General features: G+C 39.4%; 3 protein-coding genes across 7 annotated transcripts; 1 reads left to right on the forward strand and 2 right to left on the reverse strand.

The window, feature by feature from the left end:
• Window positions 1–5,184: 5,184 nt before the first annotated feature.
• On the forward strand, window positions 5,185–13,343 carry LOC112463931 (protein tyrosine phosphatase type IVA 1). 4 transcript variants are annotated; one of them, XM_025030642.1, is made up of 6 exons: window positions 5,185–5,719; window positions 9,465–9,806; window positions 9,912–10,396; window positions 10,506–10,637; window positions 10,778–10,944; window positions 11,058–13,343. In XM_025030642.1, exons 3-6 carry the CDS (start codon window positions 10,280–10,282, stop codon window positions 11,167–11,169), a joined length of 528 nt encoding a protein of 175 aa, XP_024886410.1. In that variant the 5' UTR covers window positions 5,185–5,719; window positions 9,465–9,806; window positions 9,912–10,279; the 3' UTR covers window positions 11,170–13,343. The 4 variants fall into 4 exon arrangements, with proteins under 4 accessions (XP_024886410.1, XP_024886411.1, XP_024886412.1 ...); XM_025030643.1 differs by having other exon boundaries at window positions 5,185–5,320; XM_025030644.1 differs by having other exon boundaries at window positions 5,185–5,304.
• A 900-nt stretch (window positions 13,344–14,243) lies between these two features.
• On the reverse strand, window positions 14,244–17,107 carry LOC112463930 (proteasome inhibitor PI31 subunit). The gene is made up of 5 exons (XM_025030641.1): window positions 16,503–17,107; window positions 15,951–16,100; window positions 15,584–15,855; window positions 14,992–15,138; window positions 14,244–14,907 (listed from the first exon to the last, which is right to left on the reverse strand). The coding sequence occupies exons 1-5, from the start codon at window positions 16,647–16,649 to the stop codon at window positions 14,775–14,777; spliced, it is 849 nt and encodes a 282-aa protein (XP_024886409.1). The 5' UTR covers window positions 16,650–17,107; the 3' UTR covers window positions 14,244–14,774.
• A 96-nt stretch (window positions 17,108–17,203) lies between these two features.
• Window positions 17,204–19,602, reverse strand: LOC112463929 (DNA repair protein XRCC1). Of its 2 annotated transcripts, XR_003041854.1 has the most exons (4): window positions 19,497–19,602; window positions 17,935–19,414; window positions 17,621–17,823; window positions 17,204–17,550 (listed from the first exon to the last, which is right to left on the reverse strand). XR_003041854.1 is itself a non-coding variant. In XM_025030640.1 (3 exons), the coding sequence occupies exons 2-3, from the start codon at window positions 19,305–19,307 to the stop codon at window positions 17,697–17,699; spliced, it is 1,500 nt and encodes a 499-aa protein (XP_024886408.1). In that variant the 5' UTR covers window positions 19,308–19,414; window positions 19,497–19,602; the 3' UTR covers window positions 17,204–17,696. The 2 variants fall into 2 exon arrangements, 1 of the variants encoding a protein (XP_024886408.1); XM_025030640.1 differs by having other exon boundaries at window positions 17,204–17,823.
• Window positions 19,603–20,652: the final 1,050 nt, after the last annotated feature.

Here is a 20,652-nt window from a genome sequence, read left to right on the forward strand (position 1 = left end):
AGAAAAGCCAAGATACCGAAAATAATGAGATGCAAGAATGTTTTTGTTCGCGACGCGCGACGTTCGGTTCGACACGGTTCGGACGACAATTTATCTCAAATATGTATACGCGCAACATCATTCCTATCCGATCTTATTTACGATTATGTTGCAGTTACGATGTTCTGTTGCAAGTGTGTAGACACCTTAAGACGACGTCGACGGGACGCAGGGCCGTACTACGCTACCGCGAACGGGAACCCGACCGAGAGACGAGAGAGGCCAACGACTGTCTTGGTGTTCCACTTTTGTCTTCGTTCACACTTCTCTTCGTTCTCCTCAATCGTGTCGCGCACGTAACGGAACGTTTCAATTCTTGCTCGAGGCAAATCACCAGGAAGAACGTTTCGTTTCGTCTCTCGCGAGTTTAACCTCGATCCACTTGTCGGCTCTTATTTCCTAAAAGATGTATCCGCACTAGCCGCGGGTGGTATCCGCGCCAGTTGTCAGGAGCCAAGAGCCAGGAGGTCCTTTTAATCCTAGCTAAAGAGATTTGTCTCGTCGTTTATCTGGAAAGAACGTCCAAGAGTCACATGTTACCTTGAAAAAAACGTGCGGATTCGAGTGCTCTCGTTGACGTGTTTCGTTGCTCTCTTTAGCTCTTTTTAACGCGGCAGAAGAGGAACGTTCGTTTCCAAGAACTTGACCTTTCCACGCAGATTGCACGCGTCCAACTCGAATCTTACGCCCAGAAGGTATTACATTCAGGTATAGAAAAACGCATTATCAGAGGACCAAGGATAATAAGAACTAATTGTAAGATTCGGAAACACGAGACGTCTTTTTGCAAGAGAATGCAAGAGTCGATGCATTCGCGCTGATCAGCGCTGATCGAACGTAGTAATCGCCGCGTCCTCGTAAGCCGATACATATGGACTCGAGCCCGAGTTTATGTCGTTGTATCGTTGTATTAGAATCAATTTATGTAACATTGTGTTTTAAGCTTCGACCCCCCCGTAGACGGGCGATAAGGAGCTTCTTATTCAGCTCGGATTAAGTTGCCCTCGGCACACGAACGCGTCACAAGCGGTGAGACTGAGCGAGACGCGCATGTGACTCTCTCTTACCTCGCTCTTACCTCGCTCACGTCGCAACACGAGACTAAACTAAACACACTCACGGAGCAAAACAAAGAACGTCGCCGCGCGAAAATAGACCACCGTCGTCGCATATCTTTTATAATTTATAATACAAGATCCCCCGGACGACCAAACGTACTTCCGTAAGATCAGACTTTGCGTGCAGACTTGCTTCGTTAAATCACTTTCGTACATCCCGTTCCCGAGACAATTAATAACTCGCAAACGCAAAGATTTAAGCACAGATTCGGAAAATTGCCAATAATCGATTGGCGCGTTATTGTAATGTTGTTGTAAAATTAAAAATTAGATGTCGACGAGATGTACCGATTTTCCATGCGTGTTCCGTAAATATGTGGAGAAATGAGTCAAGCTCGCGCTGATTCATTTCGAACAAATCGGACCCGCGAGTTTAAGCTATTCTAGAATTCGCTACGTTTTCCTCAAGTCAAGCGTAACGATTAACGATCCAACAAAATCTTGACGATCCAGTTGTGGACGACAGTTGTAACTGATCGATCGTAATCAACTTGACGCAAGGAAGGGAAAATGTCATTAATTTCAATTTATATGCGAGCTAAAACGTGTTCGCGTTTGTTTTTAAAATTGAGCCTCGTAAATCGCCTCGCGGGATAAAAATGCAAAACTTAGGGATAGTTTCCAACATAAACGCACAGCGTACGAAGCTGCGTCGTCGCGCGAATGACGTCTGTCGAGCGTCGGTCGTCCGCTTAAAAATAGTATCAGGCGAGGGGGATGTCGGAGAGTTTTTAAACGGATCGAATATCCCCTATTCCGAGCCGGTTTCCAAAGGACGACGAATGTTATATCCCCGCTGTGTAGCCGCAGGAGCGTCGCCCTGCGGGAGGAAAGAAAAAAGATATTCGAGACGCCAGACGAGACGCTAGGGTGGACGACCGATGTCACTGACCTTGGATAACGATCGCTAATGTCTACGGGAACCACTGCGAGCGGGGCGAGCGGGGGGCCAGCGGGGCCAGCTGGAATTTTAGAGGGGAGCTAAGCAAATCTGTTGGTGCTCTTGGCGCATCTTGACAAAAAAGAGGCTTTTTTCTACTTTTTTATTGCCTCGACCCCTACTTTCTCATTGTGTTACCGAATTTTAAAATTTACACACGTTTTATCGCCTATATGAAACAAAAAAAAATCACAGCCTTTTCAAGTTAATATTTTAAAAATAACAAAAGTTTTTTTAATTTATAAATGCGCTAAAAATTTGTGTATGCATGCACGCGCGCAAATTGCCATTGCATGTGCTCGACAGAGTTGTTTCGCGGTAATACGTTACTCATTTATATACAACAGAGTATCATTCCATATTAATTGTATCATTGACAGTGGCGATTCTTAGTCCAAGGTGGTCTCTTATCATCCTTCGCCTGGTAACCTACTGACCTACTTGAAGTATCGATTTTAACGTACACCTGAGACCGCTGGTGCTCGCGACCGCTTTCGTTATCTACGACGCGGATATTAAAATTGCGTTCTCCTTAAATCAGTTATTCCGCAAATACTATGTCACGAGTGCTGATTGGATTGATCAAATCTATTCATATTAAACAAAGTGTGCGAATTTTTGTTATTCTTTCGATGAAGCTGTGCTGCAAAGCAAATTATTAATGCTATCAGTGTAGATTCGAGTAGCCTCTCCTGCCTCTCCATGCATCTTCGTATTTCTCAATAATTCGGAATTCACAACTGTTGTACTGATTATTTCTGATTATTTCGAATGGTATTATCCGAGGACTCGAAATGTGAGCGATATCGTCGGTACAAAGATACTTGATTAAATGATTACAATTACTTTTCGTAAAGCTATCACTCGTGCGCATTATTACTTATCTTTTTTGCATCGTTTTTAAGAGAAATTGTCGCTTTAATGTAAATAACGTAAATAAGGAAATGTCGAACAAACGGGAAAGATGGACAATCCGATAGACGAAAATCTTGTTACCGATGTTAACGCCGTTATGAACGTTGCCTAATAACGCGCGGTTCGTCGCCCTATGGCTCATTCAACCCCGCTGCTTCATTGTCGTCTGTCTGGAAAACCGTTGGTGGTGGCAATGATGAGTGGTGAGTGGTGGCAGGAACGTCGGGAAGAAACGGCAAAAGTCGCAGGAGCGGAGGCATAGACGTGGCACAGATGTACAGGACCGCGATGTAACGTAGAGAAGAGAGATGATGTACGTCATACTCTCGAGTAGTCGATTACATGCTGGGCTATGTTCGACTGTTATATCGCTGTCGCGTTGTATATATCATCTCTCGTCAGTATCATTGTATCTCCAGGAAGGAATGATTGACGCGCGCACGGGACTCCCTAATCACTAGTCCCATTTTGAGGTCATAGTCGGAGCGCGCTAGCACGTTAGCGCGCTCCTATACGACCGTCGACCGTTTTCCGTTGTTTAGTAGATTCGCACGCGTACGCGCGTCTCCTACGCGAGTGACGACAGTGACATCACAGACCGACTGCCGACGTCATAACGCCTCCTCCTGACCATGCTCACCGCGTATTGATCCCTGGTGACGTCACTGCGTCGCCAAATATTTTTTTCGATCGCGCATCTACCCCGCAGCTGAAAAAAATAAGTATCGTGTTATATTATCGTTACTAACTAACAATAAAGATTTAAGCGCAAACGCATCGTCACGCGTGGCGGATTATCCGAGTAGCTCTCGTGCGCGGTGCGGCGCGTTGAATAATTCTCAGAGAAACAGGAAAACTTTTCGTACCCGAAGGACGGGTGGTCTCTCGAGCGGTACCAGGACGTTATCTCGCCGTGTATAGATCGACCACGATGTTGACAATGTTAACGCGTGTCTGCAGGGGCTGCAAGGGGGAATTCGTCGAATTCCGTTGGACGTTTCTCCGTACTCGCATCGATCCGCGCGAGTTCTCCGAAACGGCGCGCATCGAGTTGCATCCGCCGAGTCGACAAGTGTCCAAGTCGCACGTATCCAGCGACATATGTACGTTACTGTAACGATCTGGTCGTTTATCCGGCTCGACGAGTTTTGACATCATAGTTTGACGAGCGATCTTGTTTTCTCTTGATCGCGTAGCGAGAATGACCGTGAAAGTCGCGGGCGCTTACCGATCGACATTCGGACGGACCGGCGCGGCGCTCGCGCCGGCGACGTTTCCATTCTATCCTCGAGCGGGAAGCCAGAAAGACAATCGCGTGCGCGCGCGTGGCGTAAAGGCATAAACGATAAAGATGGCCGATCACCGATCGGTACCGAGTTATCGAGCTTGCGCGTGGTGGCGTGGCAAAAGAATCCGTGCAATCTTATGCAATCCCATGCAACAAGACGCAATCGTCGGACAGTTGTTGATTTCTGATTCTGTTTCGCTTCCTCGCGATGCTCGCTGTATCGCAATCATAATCGCGATAATCGTGATTTTATTTATTTCATTAATGGATGATTATAGCGATTACGGAAATTGTATTGCCGCGAACAAGTTAACGATTAGCGATTTATTTGTTCCTCTTTTCATAGACTATACCGGACTTGAAAATTCGATATGCTTTATTACGTGCCATTTGGCACGCGTTCTCATCGATCGGTATTGAAGTCGGTCGATCGGCCGATCAGGCGATCAACGTCAACCGCTTTGGAAATCGGAGCGCGGCCGTGCTAGATTTCAGCGATAGGAATAATTCTGGGACGAAATAATATCGCCGATGCAAAAGTCGGAAACGCGATATTTACGTAATTTCGATGCGGTCCGAATTTTTACCGAGTTTCAACTGTACGCCGTAAAAGGCGAAACGTTACTGTTGCGAGAACGGACGACGGACGACGGACGACAGCGGACAGAGTCGAGGAACATTGCGCGTGGAATGCGTTGACATATGTGGTGCGCGAGTACGTGCGTGCGTGCGTGCGTACGTACGTGCGTGCGTGGAGGGGATCAGGATGACGAGTGCTCGCTCGATGAAGAGAAGGGTGGAAGCTGTCTCGACACGCCGTGCTATTTTGATCGCCACGCTGTGGCTGGCCCAGATTCGACGCGACTGCCACGACGAACGTACGATATCAGCCGCGCGCTCGCTGGGCCTCACGGCTCGCCGCTACTTTGATCTCGCGAATCTCGCGATTCACGCCTCTCTCGTGAAATCGGTACAGTTATTGCGACGTCATTCGAGAGTTCTCCGTAAGCCAGGAAGAATGTAAATTTTTCGCTCTCCGACCGATCACGAATCTAAATCTAACAATAAGATAATTAATGCGCTAACGTGTACAAGATTTTATTTGAAACTCGTCGAGAGAGAGGGAGGGAGGGAGAGAGAGAGAGCTCTGAATCTCCTGTCAGTCACTTTGACAATACGGAAATGGACAATATGAAGAATACGATTTTGCATCCTGAGTTGTAAATTTGGAGTGGTTTAGCGAAAGTGCACGCGTGCGCGACATTAAGATGTGACTTTGTTGGTGATGGTGCGGTGATTTTCTCACATTGCTAACGACCGTTCTAACAATACGCCAATTGTTTTACGCTCAGATCTTAAATTGTCTTGAAACGCTTCCGTGACCTCGGACTTGCAGACTTCTTATCAAATGACCGTAAGGTAAAGTTGTCGGACGATAATCGCCAACGTAAACGCGCGTTTGAACGCGTGACTAGTTTTCGGACTGGTACAAACGAGAGTAATCGGAAAAATAAATATCATTATAAGCACATTCTTCTCTTCATCGCTCGTGAAAATTCAATGCTCGTCATTTACTTTCTTCTATCTTTTTTTCGCTACACACAGGTTTTAAGTAAATCACGAAAACCTGTTTGCTAGCATATAATTTTTCACGCGTGCAAAGAGCAAAGAGATACCGCTTTCTCACGGTAGCGAAAGGATTTCGTTAATCTAGCGGTCAAGGAAAATTTCAGTTCCGGTTGATGCAAATTTCTTCTTTCGGAGAAAGAAGCGGGAGCTATTATCGGTACACGAAAGTTCGCGAGTATCATGCGATAAACGTGACATAGCGCGGCTGTCGAAAGCGACGATACGTTAATAGAACGAAGGCTGATGATGGAATCGCCGAGTTTTCACATGCTTTCGAAATAAATACAGTTATACGATATAAACGTTCAACGTGAGTAACGTTGCTTTACGCGGATGAAAATTGGCACGGTAATAACAGCTGTTTGTCAACGACGAAAGGTTTGAAGGAAAATATCGATCGATATGTATTGGTCAATCACCGTAAGAGACTTCCGCCTAAATAATAATGATAACGATAATAATGACGGAAAATTGCATTCGAGACTGCCACGTCGCGTCGTTAGTATTAATAATTGGTCGATTGGTAAAGACGCGATAATTAACCTAGTATTTGACTTTCGTCAAGATGATTCATGATTTTCGTTTTTCTCGCGACAAAGAAAAATCACGGACGAGTTGTAAAGTCATCGATAATATCGCGATATCGTTTGCGACAATTATGCAACGTGTTGCATGAGTTGCAAAGTACTACTGTTTTTTCGAGACTTAAATTGATATTCGATATTGATACATATCTTAGGCATATATCTTCCCCTTTACCGTTTCACCGATGTCGGCTACGTTATAATTATTCGTACAATTTACAACGTCACAAAATTGTCTTGTATCTAGAGATTGGATCGAATGTCGAAATTTTCCTTCGATAGAAACGTTTAATACATCGAGAGACACAGATAAATTCTTATGTCTCTCAATCCTGACTCCTGACCCACGATTTCTCTCGTCTCGTTTTGCCTCGCCTCGCCTCGCCTCGCGTAGTCTTCTCTCCGCTCCTCTTCTCTCCTCTCGTCTCGTCTCGTCTCGTCTCGTCTCGTCTCGCCTCGTCTCGCATACGGGAGTATACCGTATATATATATATATATATGTATACTTGTATACCTATGTATCGAATAGCCCATCTGCGAATGTCGCACTTCTTTGACGTTCAAGTGGATAATATTTAAGGATAAAAATATTCTGCGTATAAATACTCAACGCATTTATTTTCTCCCACGGAAACTTCCATTATATACGTTCTATCGATAGAGGTGTAGAGCAAACGATTTTTGTCGCCTTGTTCAGCTTGTTCTTCGCACGTCGCTTCGGCTTGCGGTCTGTCCGACAGCGTTCGCGACGTAACTACACGCAAATAGAATTTTGTTTACTATCACGAGCACTAATGCGTCGTCGATCTTGCGACAGTCTCTGACGATTCCGGTGATGAATACAAACACGACGTGGTTTCAATCGCGCCAATTTCTCTACGCAAGACTATAAATCTTTTACGTTGCAGTGATCATTGCATTTGTAAAAAATCACGCAATTCTAGCGTAGAGATTTTGCACAGGCACGGAAATGTGAAATTCTAATGTGAGATTCAACTTGCGAGTTGGATCGCGAGGCAAAAATTATTTTAATTAAATTATGAAACATTGTAAAGAAAAAAATCAGATTCAATTTAGTTTTCAAGATATTTGACTCTCTCTTCATCCCTCTCTTGTCTCGATCGATTACATTAATTAGACACGTTGTGTATATATGAGTGAACCGGTCGGTTTGTTTTCTTAGCCGCTTAGCGAATACATCGCCATCGCGGCGACATTGCATGTTCATACAACACGATGACAATTGCGCACCGTGCAATTTATAAAACACGCGACCATCTTTCGCATAAATCCTCTGATAATGTTGAATAAATTCTCTGTATAGATTCGATAGTGTCCGGACATATGTATTTTTAAATTTTCTCGACGAATCGTACAACGCGCGGCTTTTACGTGTTCGTCATCAAAATTCAGTACATTGTTGCGATTCTTACGTTATTTTTAACATATTCTTTTGCCACAGTTTTTTCATTCCTTGCTACATATTCCTGTTATTGTATGTACGTAGAAAATTGCATGCTGAAAAATAAGATAAAATATTACTATACATATTTGCTGATTTGTGTAAACGAATGCGCGTATATGTTTAGTTTTCATTTTTTCTGAAGAACCTAAATGAATCATTGGGAAACGTACATACCGTTTATAGAAGAATTCTCGGAAGATTTTTAACGTTGTGCAGAGTTGAGATATGTCATCTACATAAAGTGTAAATTGAGTTTCCACATATCCTAACGTTGTTCTAACAAGTCCGTTTACGGTTTACGCGCGTCACATAGCCTAAGTAATAGACTGATTCGAGTAATTTTATGCCTTGGGATTTTTTTTGTATATCTGATAGGTTTTCGTACAGCCCCTTTATGATCTTTATATGCGACCAATTTTTTACAAGTCGAGCCATCAGATGTCTAGTTCCAGTTCAGTAATTGAAATGCTGCTACGTACGGTACACATTTTTCAGCAATTCTTTCGATCTCTGAATCGAAATTGGAAATTTCCGAGTAGATACATGCATGCAGATAGAGAGAGAGAGAGAGGGGGGGGGGAGCTACACCCACGCATCCACGAAGGCACACATAGATTCAATGGTATCATGTGAAAGAAATAGAATAGAATACAGTCGTGTGGCGGTCGACGCGCGACGCCATCGTGATGGATTTGGCCTTGGCGGCGTTTCACGAAGCGCGTTACAGCACGCGCGCGCTCTCATTCGAGCTTCTCTTCACCTGCCAATTTCGGTTATTCTGGTGCATATATGCCTGGTTGTCGGTCGGTCATACTCTTTCTCGTCAATCAGCGACGCTCGTAATACGTCGCATATCGACGGCTCGGTTACGCAAAAGGGGGAGCTTTCGCAAATCGGTCTCGGCGAAAGATCGAGAGGTCAACTACGCGCGCTGTCGAATGCGCTGTCGACAGCGCAAGCTTGGCATACGACAACTAAAAACTGCGATCTAAAGTCCTACCGTAGCATCCTTTAAACATATATCTCAAAACGTTTCTTCCGCAACCTGGTCCTTCAACCCGCGTCCCCGCCCCAATGACATTTATTCGATTTTAATCATTCGTCAATTTGAGTCAAAACGAAATTGCTTAAATTCATTTAAGAAATACTATATCATTTTGACGAATATCTTGTATTATGAATATAATACAGAATACAGAGATGTAGAGATGGAAAGAAAGAGACGAGAGTGCGAAAACGAATTAGTTTTCGCACTCGAGCTCTCAAGTCTCAAGACGCTCGAGAAGAATTGCGAATTGGCATCAGGCGCAACTTTCTTACTAGCGCGTGACCGCGCGCCGCGCGAAAGTTCGCTTTGCAATTGTCATGTGCACGTATGACGAAAATAGCGCGCGATGAAAATGATTGAAAATACATTTTATTTTATTGCGTAACTGAGTCAACCGAGAAACACGTGGTCATATTCGTCTTTGATGCTGTGTTGCAGTTTCCTGGTGAGTGCATCCTCACATACATGGAGTTTCAGTTGGATAGCGCAGAATACTGCCAGGCTCAACACAAATAGAGAGACACGCCCATACTCCCTGACAATTATTAGATATCGTTAGAGCAGGAAAGAGGGGAAAATCTTGGAAACATCTTGGAGAGGGAGGAAGAAAGATATTTAAGTAGTAGAGAATTATCACATCGGGGAAGCCAGAAAGATCATCAACTAGTCATCACGCAAGACATAGAAGAATTTAATAGAAATTTATTAATTTACCTTAGTAGATGCAAGCATCGTAGATACTGAGCGCACCTGTCACAGGGAGCACCCAGTGCCAAATAGGTAAGCGTAGAAATCCCCAAGGAAAGCTCCGGAACAAGAGCTAATAATAATTATGTACATGTACATTTTATTATTACCTACCGATTATAATTATATCGATTTCAGGTAATCTTCCGTGAATTATAGTCGAAAAGTCTCAAGTGGGAAGAATTAAAGCGCATATCAACACCGCCTAATGTAACGTAGCCCTTACTTTTTCGGCCAAGTTCGCACCCCGACGACCCTACCTAAAATCTACATGTAAAACCCACGGTTCTGTCCTCTGTAAAAAAATAAAATATCTATTAATTAAATGAAAAACAACTTTATAAGACTGACATTTAATGGGCTAAGTTGTCAAATCCAGCCTTTGTCGCTTCGTGTAGTGTGGCACGCGTACGAGATTCTAAGAGACAAGTTGTACAAGATCTTTAAGAGTTAAAAACAATAAGAGAGGGTACAGATATATAACCATCTCTGCGGTTAACAAGGAAATGAGCAACATGAGGGTAAAGGATATCAGACCGGCGCCCGCCGAGATTGAATACAAAAACATGAAGTTCCTCATTACTGATCGGCCCAATGATCAAACCATCCATACCTTTATTCAAGTTAGTATACAAGCGAAACTGTCCAAGGCATCGTCCAAGAATCTTTATTTTTACCCTTTATTGTTATGTCTGATAATCTAAATTGTATATAATTACGTTTCTCTAATAGGAACTGAAAAAGCACAATGTAAAGGAGGTGGTGAGAGTCTGCGAACCAACGTACAAAGTAGAGGAACTCAAATCAGAGGGGATCAATGTGATAGATTTGGTATTCGACGATGGTACATTTCCACCGAACGAGGTAAAGGTCTTATCTTTCGACTGTGTTGCGATAAAAGTGAAGGGGACAACTCCAACTCGAATAAATGTCATTGTCATTGTCATGGTCATTGTCATTGCATATTGCATCTTCCGTTACTCATCCATATCGACATTTTCTAGGTGGTGGATGAATGGTTTGAGTTGCTAAAGAACCGATTCCGAGAATCACCTGACGCGTGTGTGGCGGTGCATTGTGTCGCGGGTCTTGGTAGAGCGCCAGTTTTGGTTGCGATAGCTCTCATCGAACTTGGGCTCAAGTTCGAAGATGCTGTTGCCCTTATCAGAGAGTAAGTCATGTTGCAATCTTGCAATCTGTATCGCTCAAACAGGTGGAACGCGCGTCACTACAAAATGCAAAATAAAAAGTGGAAATTGTAATAATTTCCTTTCTTTGTTCTAGAAAAAGACGAGGCGCCATAAACGCGAAGCAGTTAACTTTTCTTGAAAAGTATCGTCCTAAGTCTCGATTGAAGCTCAAGAACGGACAAAAAAATTCCTGCTGCATCCAATAGATCAAAGAACTTTTAGAAAAGGGGAAGAGAAGATGAAAAAAAATTCACCAATTCATACTGATTGGTATAAATGTGTAGAATTTTGCGCCTGACAACAAGTGGCATATTGTAGCAAATCTGTTCTGAGTGGTCTATCACTGGAAATGCAACGGTAATAAGTATCAACCAATTTTGAGGCATATTTTGCATTATCTAATTTTATATTCCGAAAGGAGCCATTAACGATGGGAAAATTCGCTTCAAAATCGTTGCTATTTCCTTTTAAAATGAACTGTTATTTTTGATACTTGATCAATATTGACCATGGAAGAACAAAAGTTAAGTCTTGAAATGGTAATAACTATCTTTTAAAAAAAATGATTGACTATATTATTGCCATTTAGCCTTACTGATTTGTAAATCGTGACGCGAGAATTATTCGCACATGTACAAATTCGTACATTATGTAATATATATCTCATCTTTTTCTCGATACGAGACCAATATTCTTTATAAACAATTGTAAATGAAAAGGAAAATATTGATTTATCTAATTAGAGAAATGAAAAATGTAGGGAAATTGTAATTGTAATGAATGTAACACATCCATACATTATCGATTTGTTATTTCATTACGATATTAAATTATGTTGCGCGTGTGATACACACATACGCAGAGAGGGAGAGGGGGAGAGAGAGAGTAAGAGAGCGCGCGAAAGAGAGAGAATATTTACAATTTATTAAATTAAATTTCAGGGTAAAATAAGATTATTATAAAGAAACAAATGCGTTTCTTTATACAAATGTCAAGATGTGTAAAACTAGAATCCGAATCAGAATTAATGTCTATATACAATTCTTTTTAAAGACATTTTCTTTTTAAAGAAAATATATCAAGGCAATCTGCTTTGAATGTCAAATATAATACTACTCTTTAGGAAGATTTTATATACATTTTCCGCAGCATGCGCTCGAAATAAAATGAAGATACGTGTATATGTATTCTTTTCAAAGAACGGCTTTCTTCAGAAAGCTATTTTCGAAACGATGTATCAGCCACAACTTTGCAAAAATATGAAATTCCGAGATGCTCGACATCAAAATTATTTTTATACCGAATCAAGACATAATAAAAGATTATTAATTTTACGCTAAAGGAGTACGTATGCATGTTAAATGCATCACACTTGCAAAACATGATATTGTAATGTACTAAACTACTATCTTCTTTTTCTTTTTTTCTTCTATTTTTATCACATGCATTGTGTATATACGGAATTCTGTTAATTACAACTGACATTGATTTTAATTAACAAAACATTAGCAATAATTTATGCTTGGATTACACATTTTAATATTTGGCAGAAATATTTGATAGATAACACTGTGCAGCATTAGAGCTATAAGATATTTCAAATTAAATTTCTTTAATTTGAAGAACAAAAGAGAAAGATATTGCGTTGCATTTCCAATGGCATGCCGAATCGCTGATGGATGTTTTTAACTCTTATTGGACTTGGAATCTGCGTTAACTTGAATGATGGATAATGAGAAACTAATGTGAAGCAAATCACTCCAGAGCTGTATATCACGTATTACCGTAGCTCAATGACAATTTTACCAAAATCTTTGCATATCTAACTTTTAGTCAAAGTAGATTTTTCAATCTGATACAAGCATATTATGTAAAGTCATCATCGTCTTCTGTCTTGGTAAAATTGTCAATGATGCTGTGTACGCCACACTAAACTGTGTTCAAAGGATAGAAAAATTCACTCGTAAAATAATAACAAATGTAATAATACTTAAAACATTTCACGCGTGTCTGCTGATTTCATGTGAATGTACGTTACTTTGTATTCGTATGTTGTCCTTGCTTCTGATTGTCCTGCTCAACAATGGGTGCGTTCCGGAAATGAAACTATTGCACAATGGTTACGCGGCAATAAAGTCTTGTTGCTGTATAACGCTACGTTCAACCAAGTAAATTTAATTGCTGCGAGACACCCGAGATACCCGCCGCACTGTCGAGCACCAGAACGACAGTGTCAACAATGATTACGTATCGTTACACGTTTGTTAATCGTGTATTGGCAATTTACCTCTTCTAACAAACGATGACTAAACAGAATCGATTGGTAATCGATTACTTACTTGCAATTAGCTACTAAATAAACGACAAGAGACAACTTTAATTACTCGTACATATTCTTTAACGAGTGATAATTATGGAGTACATTCACTACAATCGCAGACTCGAAACGAAATTAAAATCTGGTACATCTCCTTTTTTGTAATATTAAAAACTGCAATATTTTTTACCAGAGGATGGGACGAGGGATATTCGGATATATATTATATAAAAGCAAATGAGATCCAACCTTAAATGCTAAAGTACCATTACTTTCACCCGTTTAATTCTAGTTCAATTATGATAATTAAAGCAATTTAACTTGATTTTTTAAATACAAAACATTTTATTGGAAAGAAATCGTGCCGATATTCATGACAAAATAGATATTATTATTTTAAAAGTTACCAGTATAATTTTCATCGTTTCTTTAATTATTACTCTTGCGCATCGATTCACTTCTTCAAGGTATATAATTAAATCGCTAAATAATTTATAAATATTATAAATATCTTATTATATCTGTGATATAATTTTCTTTATCTGCATAAAAAAGTATAGACCGCGGAAGCAGAAGGATTGTGGTTATTGAAGCTGTGATGCTAACAGGTGTAGAAAATTATTACACCCGTTGCTGTTTTATTTGAAATAAATTAAATGGTCAATTACGATATAACAATAATGTAAAAATTGTTCTGCTGTGCAATAACGCTTATTAACGCTTATATAAACGATAGTACGCATTCCACACAGTGTGGAATGTTTTATTTCTCGAAGAAATGAATCGAACCGCTGCAAAAACTAATATTACTCGAAAACAAATGCAATTGTAGTTAAAATTATCTTTTTTAAATAGCTACACTTGATATGGGTCTAGATAATACAATAATTTTATGTATTGATAAAGATCTCTTGTGTTTAATCATATTTCTAATGTGAATATTTCAAGGGAGAACAATTTAGATAGCAAAGAAAATCCTCTATTTTGAACCGACATAATAAAATAAGAACAATCACTCTCTACAAATTGATTAAACAAGAAATAAAAGTAACGAGTTAGCGCAATTTAAGCAAAGATTACCGTTTAATTTTTGAATATAATTTCCTATCTATCGCATTACACAATTCCTTTTAATTAAATTAAAGACAAGAAATCGTTTTGTTACATTGTAAACATCAGTAAACGAAATAAAAAGGAATGGAAGTTGTTTTGTGAAAAAAAAAGACCGTTTTATAATAATTCTTACACCCTGATGACTGATGCTTATTATATAAATTTTCCAACTTTACTCCTCTCTTCAGAGAAGCATGATATATGTATCTTTCATGTACGGTTCTTTATATGTATGTACAAACAGTTCTTTACAATATGTTAAAATATATTGTAGAAGATGTTAGCGAAGGAGCATATTATACAAACATACTCTGTAACATGCTTAGCAACTGTCTGCACTTTACCTTCATTTTCATTCAAGTTACAATTTTTTTTAACGCATCACTGAAACATATCGTCATATCCTGGAGGAGGTAAGTGGTCGTCGCCGGGTCTACGGAGACGGTGTGGTCTCGATGGATTCAACTCTGGTGGACCGAAAGGACTGAATCTTGCACCAGGTGGTATCGCACCTCTACAATATAACGTTTAAATTGATTCTTAAATTAGAAAATAGATCCTCTCGCACTTAAAGTAGCACACTAATCATAGAACATACGGCGGCAATACTCCAGGTACTCCTAAGCCACTCGGTGAGCGTCCAATTAGATCATGTCTTGTGTTAAATGGATCGAATATCATACCACTGCCTACTCCATATGGATCGAGATCTCTAACTCCTACTCTCGCAGGATCATGTTCAGGTCTAATGATAGAAATAAATAATTAAATTAACTATACACCTGCTAGATCACGTTAAAATGGAACAATGTAGAAAAATTTAATAATAATTGATTGAAAATTGTTATAATTTATAAATTATATCGACATTTAATGTATGTAGAGCAACACACATGTTTGTACATATATACGAGTATGTATACTATAGGCCAATTCCTTTTAGTGACCTAAGTCGACATAAGTGTCGTTCTGTCTTTGTTATTCATTGAATGCCAAGAAGGATAGAACGATGTTTGCATTGACTTGTGTCACTAAAAGGAATTAGCCCTATATTATTACACGTAATAATGGAAAATAATTAACGGTCACGAGCTCTCTCGAAATGCTGCATTTTGAATTCTTTTCACTTGAAGACCTAAACTAATACAAAAAGTCATATAGGGACAATAATTAAATTGATATTGATTTACCGATATGATGGCTGATAAATGGGTCCTATGGGCCCCAATGGATGATGATCATTGCGCGCTGGAATCCTGTTTGTTTCGGAGGAACCACCGTTATTTGGTACGGTTGTTTGAGTCGCTGCGTCATTAGAACATATCGGGCTTACAAAATCTTTTTGTATATTATGTAAGATTGCCTGATAGTCTGGTATTGTAATCTCTAAAGGTCCATGTAACGCAGATACAGTTTTCTCGATAGGGAACGGAATACTAATTATATAATTATCGTGGTGCCTCTATAAGAATAACATTTTAAATATATAATATTTCAGGTGATCACTGTTACTTAATTAATTTAAAAATTTTGCTGTCACATTATCATGTAAGTTACCATCAAGTTCAACAGTAGATCTGTATCCGACTTGATTCCAAGAAGTACATGTAATTTTCCATCTCTTACATAACGTAATGCATAATTGGGACGTAGATTCCATTCTGTTGGAAGTAATTCGGATCCTTTCTCTGATCCATCAAACACAACCTAAACAATTGTAAATTTCAACGTCATTTTTAAGATAATTACAACGTATGACATATGACGCGCATTATCCGCATATGTCCGAAATTCTCGTCAAACGATTGAATAATGAATTTAACGTGCTACGCTTGATACTCGTGATACTACTTGATGCGTCTAACCTAATTTAATATATTCGTAACAGTCTTGAAAAAATATTTTCACTCGAATCTAAGAAAATTGTACCTAGAACAAATTTGTTCACAAAATTTTTATATAAAAATATATTACCAAAACTTTATACATGTATAGGTTAGAATTTTGAAAAGACTATTACGAAAAATGCTTTTAAATGTAAGACGAATGTGAAATGTGTGGAAATTCGGTATTATCGCATAGGACGTCTATCTTATCGTCAGAACTTACTTCATCTCCGATACCAATGCATCTAAATCCAGACTTTATCAAGTACCAGTGCACAAATAAAATTATCACGTCTTCTTTCTTATGGATATCATCGTGATAGAGTTTTTGGAAGAGCTCGAAGCCGAACACGCTATTTACATCGGTCATCCTGATAATCTGTGACAATCGCCGATAGCTTGCAAATTTGTCAAGCGCAGGCCACTACCGTTACAGAACAGACTACACCTGTGTGTCGTATGTCGTGTGACGAGTGACGACTGATGTGACTGAATTGTAAAATGTAAATGTGAATATCATTGATTTTCGTGCACGCATTTGTCGAGTATAGGTTATGGATGTACGTATGTATCATACACTGCCCAGTCATACGACGTTTTAACGCTACAATGCGAACGCGCTCATCTATTCTATTCTACGCTCAATTAGCATTTTTCCACTTCCATTTCCATTATTCCATTTTCCATAAGTCACGTGTCGCGCCGCGCGCGCGCTTGTTCTCATTCGATAGCTTCGACCGCTCTGACAGGGTTTCAAAGCAAACATAAATTTGTGACTAAAATAAATTATTTATATAATGTAGAAAATATATACTGGCAACGCGTGAGATATTACAAACTAGACTCAATTAAGCTATATCTTCTGATTTCATTAAAATATACACGTGCATGCAATGCCTGTTGTAAAATAAAATAAAAGCTGAATGGAGACACATGCAATGTGTTTTTTTGATCTTTAATTTTATATGTACACACAATTAATTTTATCGTACAATGATTGACAAATTAATTTTTTACTCTCTCTAAAATGTCTGTAGCAAAACGTGACATTCCATCTTTTATAACCTGTATATTCAAATCTGTAAATATTTAAAAGCTTTATCAGGTTTAAAACCTTTTATTGTCTTATTAACGAAACCTTGCCGTTTTTTCATCTTCCAACTTTTGATACAATCATATTTGATATATCCAATTTCATAGCATTACAAAAAATTTAGTTTTAATCGCGCCAGCGTACTCTTGATTGTACCAAATGTGTCAAATATGTGCATCTATAAAAAAATATATTTCTTTGAGAATTTAAAGAAAATGCTAGTTATATCGATTGTTCAATATACCTACATATAAATATTAAAGGAGACCAGGAGACCAATCGATATATCAATATTAATACAATTAATGTAATTCGACTGAAATATTAATAATCTGAATCTGCATCGGTGTCCATATCATATACAGATTCCGATCGATCACCATCAATTTCTTCTTCGCTCTCGGGCTGCAATTTATCTTTTTGATCTAAAGCGTATCGCCTCCAAGAAAATCTGTAAAATACATAATTTGTGACTCTCTCTCTCTCTCTCTCTCTCTCTCTCTTTACATGTAATTCTTTAAAATCTCTAATAAAAGTAATATATAAAACTTTATACATGTACCTCGTTTTTTTATCAAAACATTCCTCGATGAAAGTATGAGAAACAATTTTCGTGTGATTTTTGAACTGTTGGTATTTTGGAGTATTTTTAAAAGCACATATCAAATAAGTGCATTTTTTATTAGTTGTATTTGGATCAGGAACATATCTGGCACCCATAGTAAGAGCCTTTCTTCTAATTTCGTCTCTCTGTGGATTGACGTATCCGCTGAGGGAGAATGTAACGTCGTTGAACAATTCTTTAAACGGTTTTTTCAGTTTTTTCAGTTTTGCAGGAACGTTGCCGCTTGTTTTCGAAGGAGGACGAGCATTCTCGATGTCTTTGGGCTGTGGCAATCGTCGACAAGTCGTACATAGGTGATCTTGCGAGCCTGCGCAACATTCGGAGCACCTTTGTTTCTTTCTTTCACTGTGTTTCGCACTTGGCGAATTATCCAATTCGCTCAAAGAGCGTTTCTTAGAAGTCGAAGGACTTTGAGTAGGATCTTTCATATTATTTTTATTAGTATCGGCGTTTCGCGGAGGTACAACATCTCCAAAAGGTGTTCTCACCACTTTTTCATTGGCTATATTTGTGGTATTTTTGGGACTTTGATTAAATAACTTATCACAGATATTGTCTCTCTGATCTTTCAGGCGTTGCGGCTGGGTCTTATCACGTTTCCCAAAAACTTCATCGGCTTCTCCAGCTTCCAACTTTTCTAACAACGGCCTCCTCACAAGTTTCTGTCCCTCTTGACACTTGGCGAAATTCTCCATCGAATTTTTCTTGATTCGCTCGCGCAATTCTTCCCTATAATCCGTCTTTGTATCTTCCGCTTTGCCAAGGATCGTTTCTTTCATCATTTCCATGGGGGTCTTGACGACGCACGGTTGTTTAAATTTAAACTTGCCAAATGCATCCAAGCCTAAATCAACGGTGGAATCTGATCTTAAAATGACATACGATAATCCAAACAACACTTTCAAATTGGCCGATTGCATGCAGGTAACTTTGATTCGATCAAATTTGATCTTCAAGGTATCCGGATTCAATTCTCTTTTAGTAAACAATTGAACTTGATCCTTAAACTTGTCATTTGCAGCTTCATCGTTGGTCATGAACTTGTGGTTGACGATAACTGTCCAATTGTCAGGTTCCGCGGACGTGGATCCAGTGACAATGACGACGCAACTCTGATAATTGCCAATATCGACTCCCGTAACATAGGAAGGCTCAGCGAGCTGAAAGATGACGTGTGCCAGCATTTCACCTGGTTTGCTACATCGCCACGTAGCTTTCCAGTTTTCGGAATTACGTTGAAGAAGATTGGCGGCAGGATATAGCGGATGTTCCGAGGAGCAGCTTATTATCTTTTCGATTTTAACAATCATTTCTACACAAGTTGCTGCCCTCCAAAAATTATATCTGTCCCAGTATCCTCCCTGGCTCCTATCTCCAAGTTGCTCGAAATGCTTCAAAGCTGTCCTCTTTATCGATTCTGTAAATTGTATACGCGTGATTCGTTGCAAATTCAAGATTAGCGAGAGACGAGAAATTGACAATATGACAATGACAATTACCGAATTACCGCCAAAACTGCACATGTGTTCGACATAAATATACGTCACCTACGTCACCTACGTGACCTACGTCACGCGCATAGACCATAGACCTTATAGATACGTATGTATGTACATACATACATATTGGCCTAGTGTTTACACCGATCTCTTGATACGCGCAGAGAGAAACCTGAGAGAGGCCATCCCGGCCTTTTTCGTGTGTTGCTGTGTTGCATTTTCCGACGCGCCGCCTGAGAAAATGCAACTCAACTACGTCGTATCGCTCGGTAACCGCACATGGTTTGCGTCCGTGCTAGGATCGTGCCGAACCCGAACTAGCCAGCTGGAGGGGATATTCTGGTCGCGGCGGCCGCGCTTCCATCTTGCGTATTCCAATTAATAACGAATTACAATAATTAAAATTACAAAATTAAGATTACATTCTTCAAAATTATTACGAACTTTGTATCTCATAATTTTGAAAAATATAATCGTAATTTTATAATTTGAATTTTCAGATAAATGTCAAATTTTGCAAGCAAGAAGCTATTATTTGAGCGTTGATTCAAACCTTCACATTTATGTGAAATTTATAATAATTAACGATAATTTTTAAAATGTGAAATTCTATAGATAAAGAATAAACACCGTTATTATCTATTAAGACCCAGTTTCACAAGTGTCGGTTAACTTTTAATCTTAGATTAACTCACTCTTCGCCTCCTTCTAACGTCCCCCTTAGAAAAAGACGAAGAGTGAGTTAATCTAAGATTAAAAGTTAACCGACACTTGTGAAACTGGTCCTAAGAAATCGTCTTATGTTGATTTCGTATAATATATCCGGCATTAGTATCATACAATTTCAAATTTATTACACGTTTCCTTATAATTCCTTATTACAATATAATTTTCTTATAAATAATGTTACATATGGACGGGTAAAAGCCATAGTGGTGTAAGTCAAATTTTTGAAAATATTGTCTTGTATGCATAGATGCAATTTATATATTGTATAAATTTTGATCGCATATAAAGCTAAGTAGCGAAGCACCTCGCGAGGTAGAGGAGTGTTTCGCGAGGCAAGGGAAGCTTCCCTCGCGAGGCAAAGGAGCGTCTCGCGAGGTAGAGGAGTGTTTCGCGAAGCAAGAGAAGCATCTCGCGAGGCAAAGGAGCG

The sequence above is a fragment of the Temnothorax curvispinosus genome, unplaced genomic scaffold (assembly GCF_003070985.1).
Source record: "Temnothorax curvispinosus isolate PA1 unplaced genomic scaffold, ASM307098v1 QBEX01013735.1, whole genome shotgun sequence".
NCBI lineage: Eukaryota > Metazoa > Arthropoda > Insecta > Hymenoptera > Formicidae > Temnothorax > Temnothorax curvispinosus.

What these genes read in the sequence shown, in the direction of transcription:
- LOC112463931 (XM_025030642.1), top strand. Translation starts at nt 10,280, where the DNA reads ATGAGCAACATGAGGGTAAAGGATATCAGACCGGCGCCCGCCGAGATT. An exon ending in CCATCCATACCTTTATTCAA is followed by an intron (nt 10,397 to 10,505) that starts GTTAGTATACAA and finishes TTTCTCTAATAG; the next exon opens with GAACTGAAAAAGCACAATGT. An exon ending in GTACATTTCCACCGAACGAG is followed by an intron (nt 10,638 to 10,777) that starts GTAAAGGTCTTA and finishes GACATTTTCTAG; the next exon opens with GTGGTGGATGAATGGTTTGA.
- LOC112463930 (XM_025030641.1), bottom strand. Translation starts at nt 16,649, where the DNA reads ATGACCGATGTAAATAGCGTGTTCGGCTTCGAGCTCTTCCAAAAACTC. An exon ending in GCATTGGTATCGGAGATGAA is followed by an intron (nt 16,101 to 16,502) that starts GTAAGTTCTGAC and finishes ACAATTGTTTAG; the next exon opens with GTTGTGTTTGATGGATCAGA. An exon ending in ATCTACTGTTGAACTTGATG is followed by an intron (nt 15,856 to 15,950) that starts GTAACTTACATG and finishes TTATTCTTATAG; the next exon opens with AGGCACCACGATAATTATAT.
- LOC112463929 (XM_025030640.1), bottom strand. Translation starts at nt 19,307, where the DNA reads ATGATTGTTAAAATCGAAAAGATAATAAGCTGCTCCTCGGAACATCCG. An exon ending in TGTTTTGATAAAAAAACGAG is followed by an intron (nt 17,824 to 17,934) that starts GTACATGTATAA and finishes TGTATTTTACAG; the next exon opens with ATTTTCTTGGAGGCGATACG.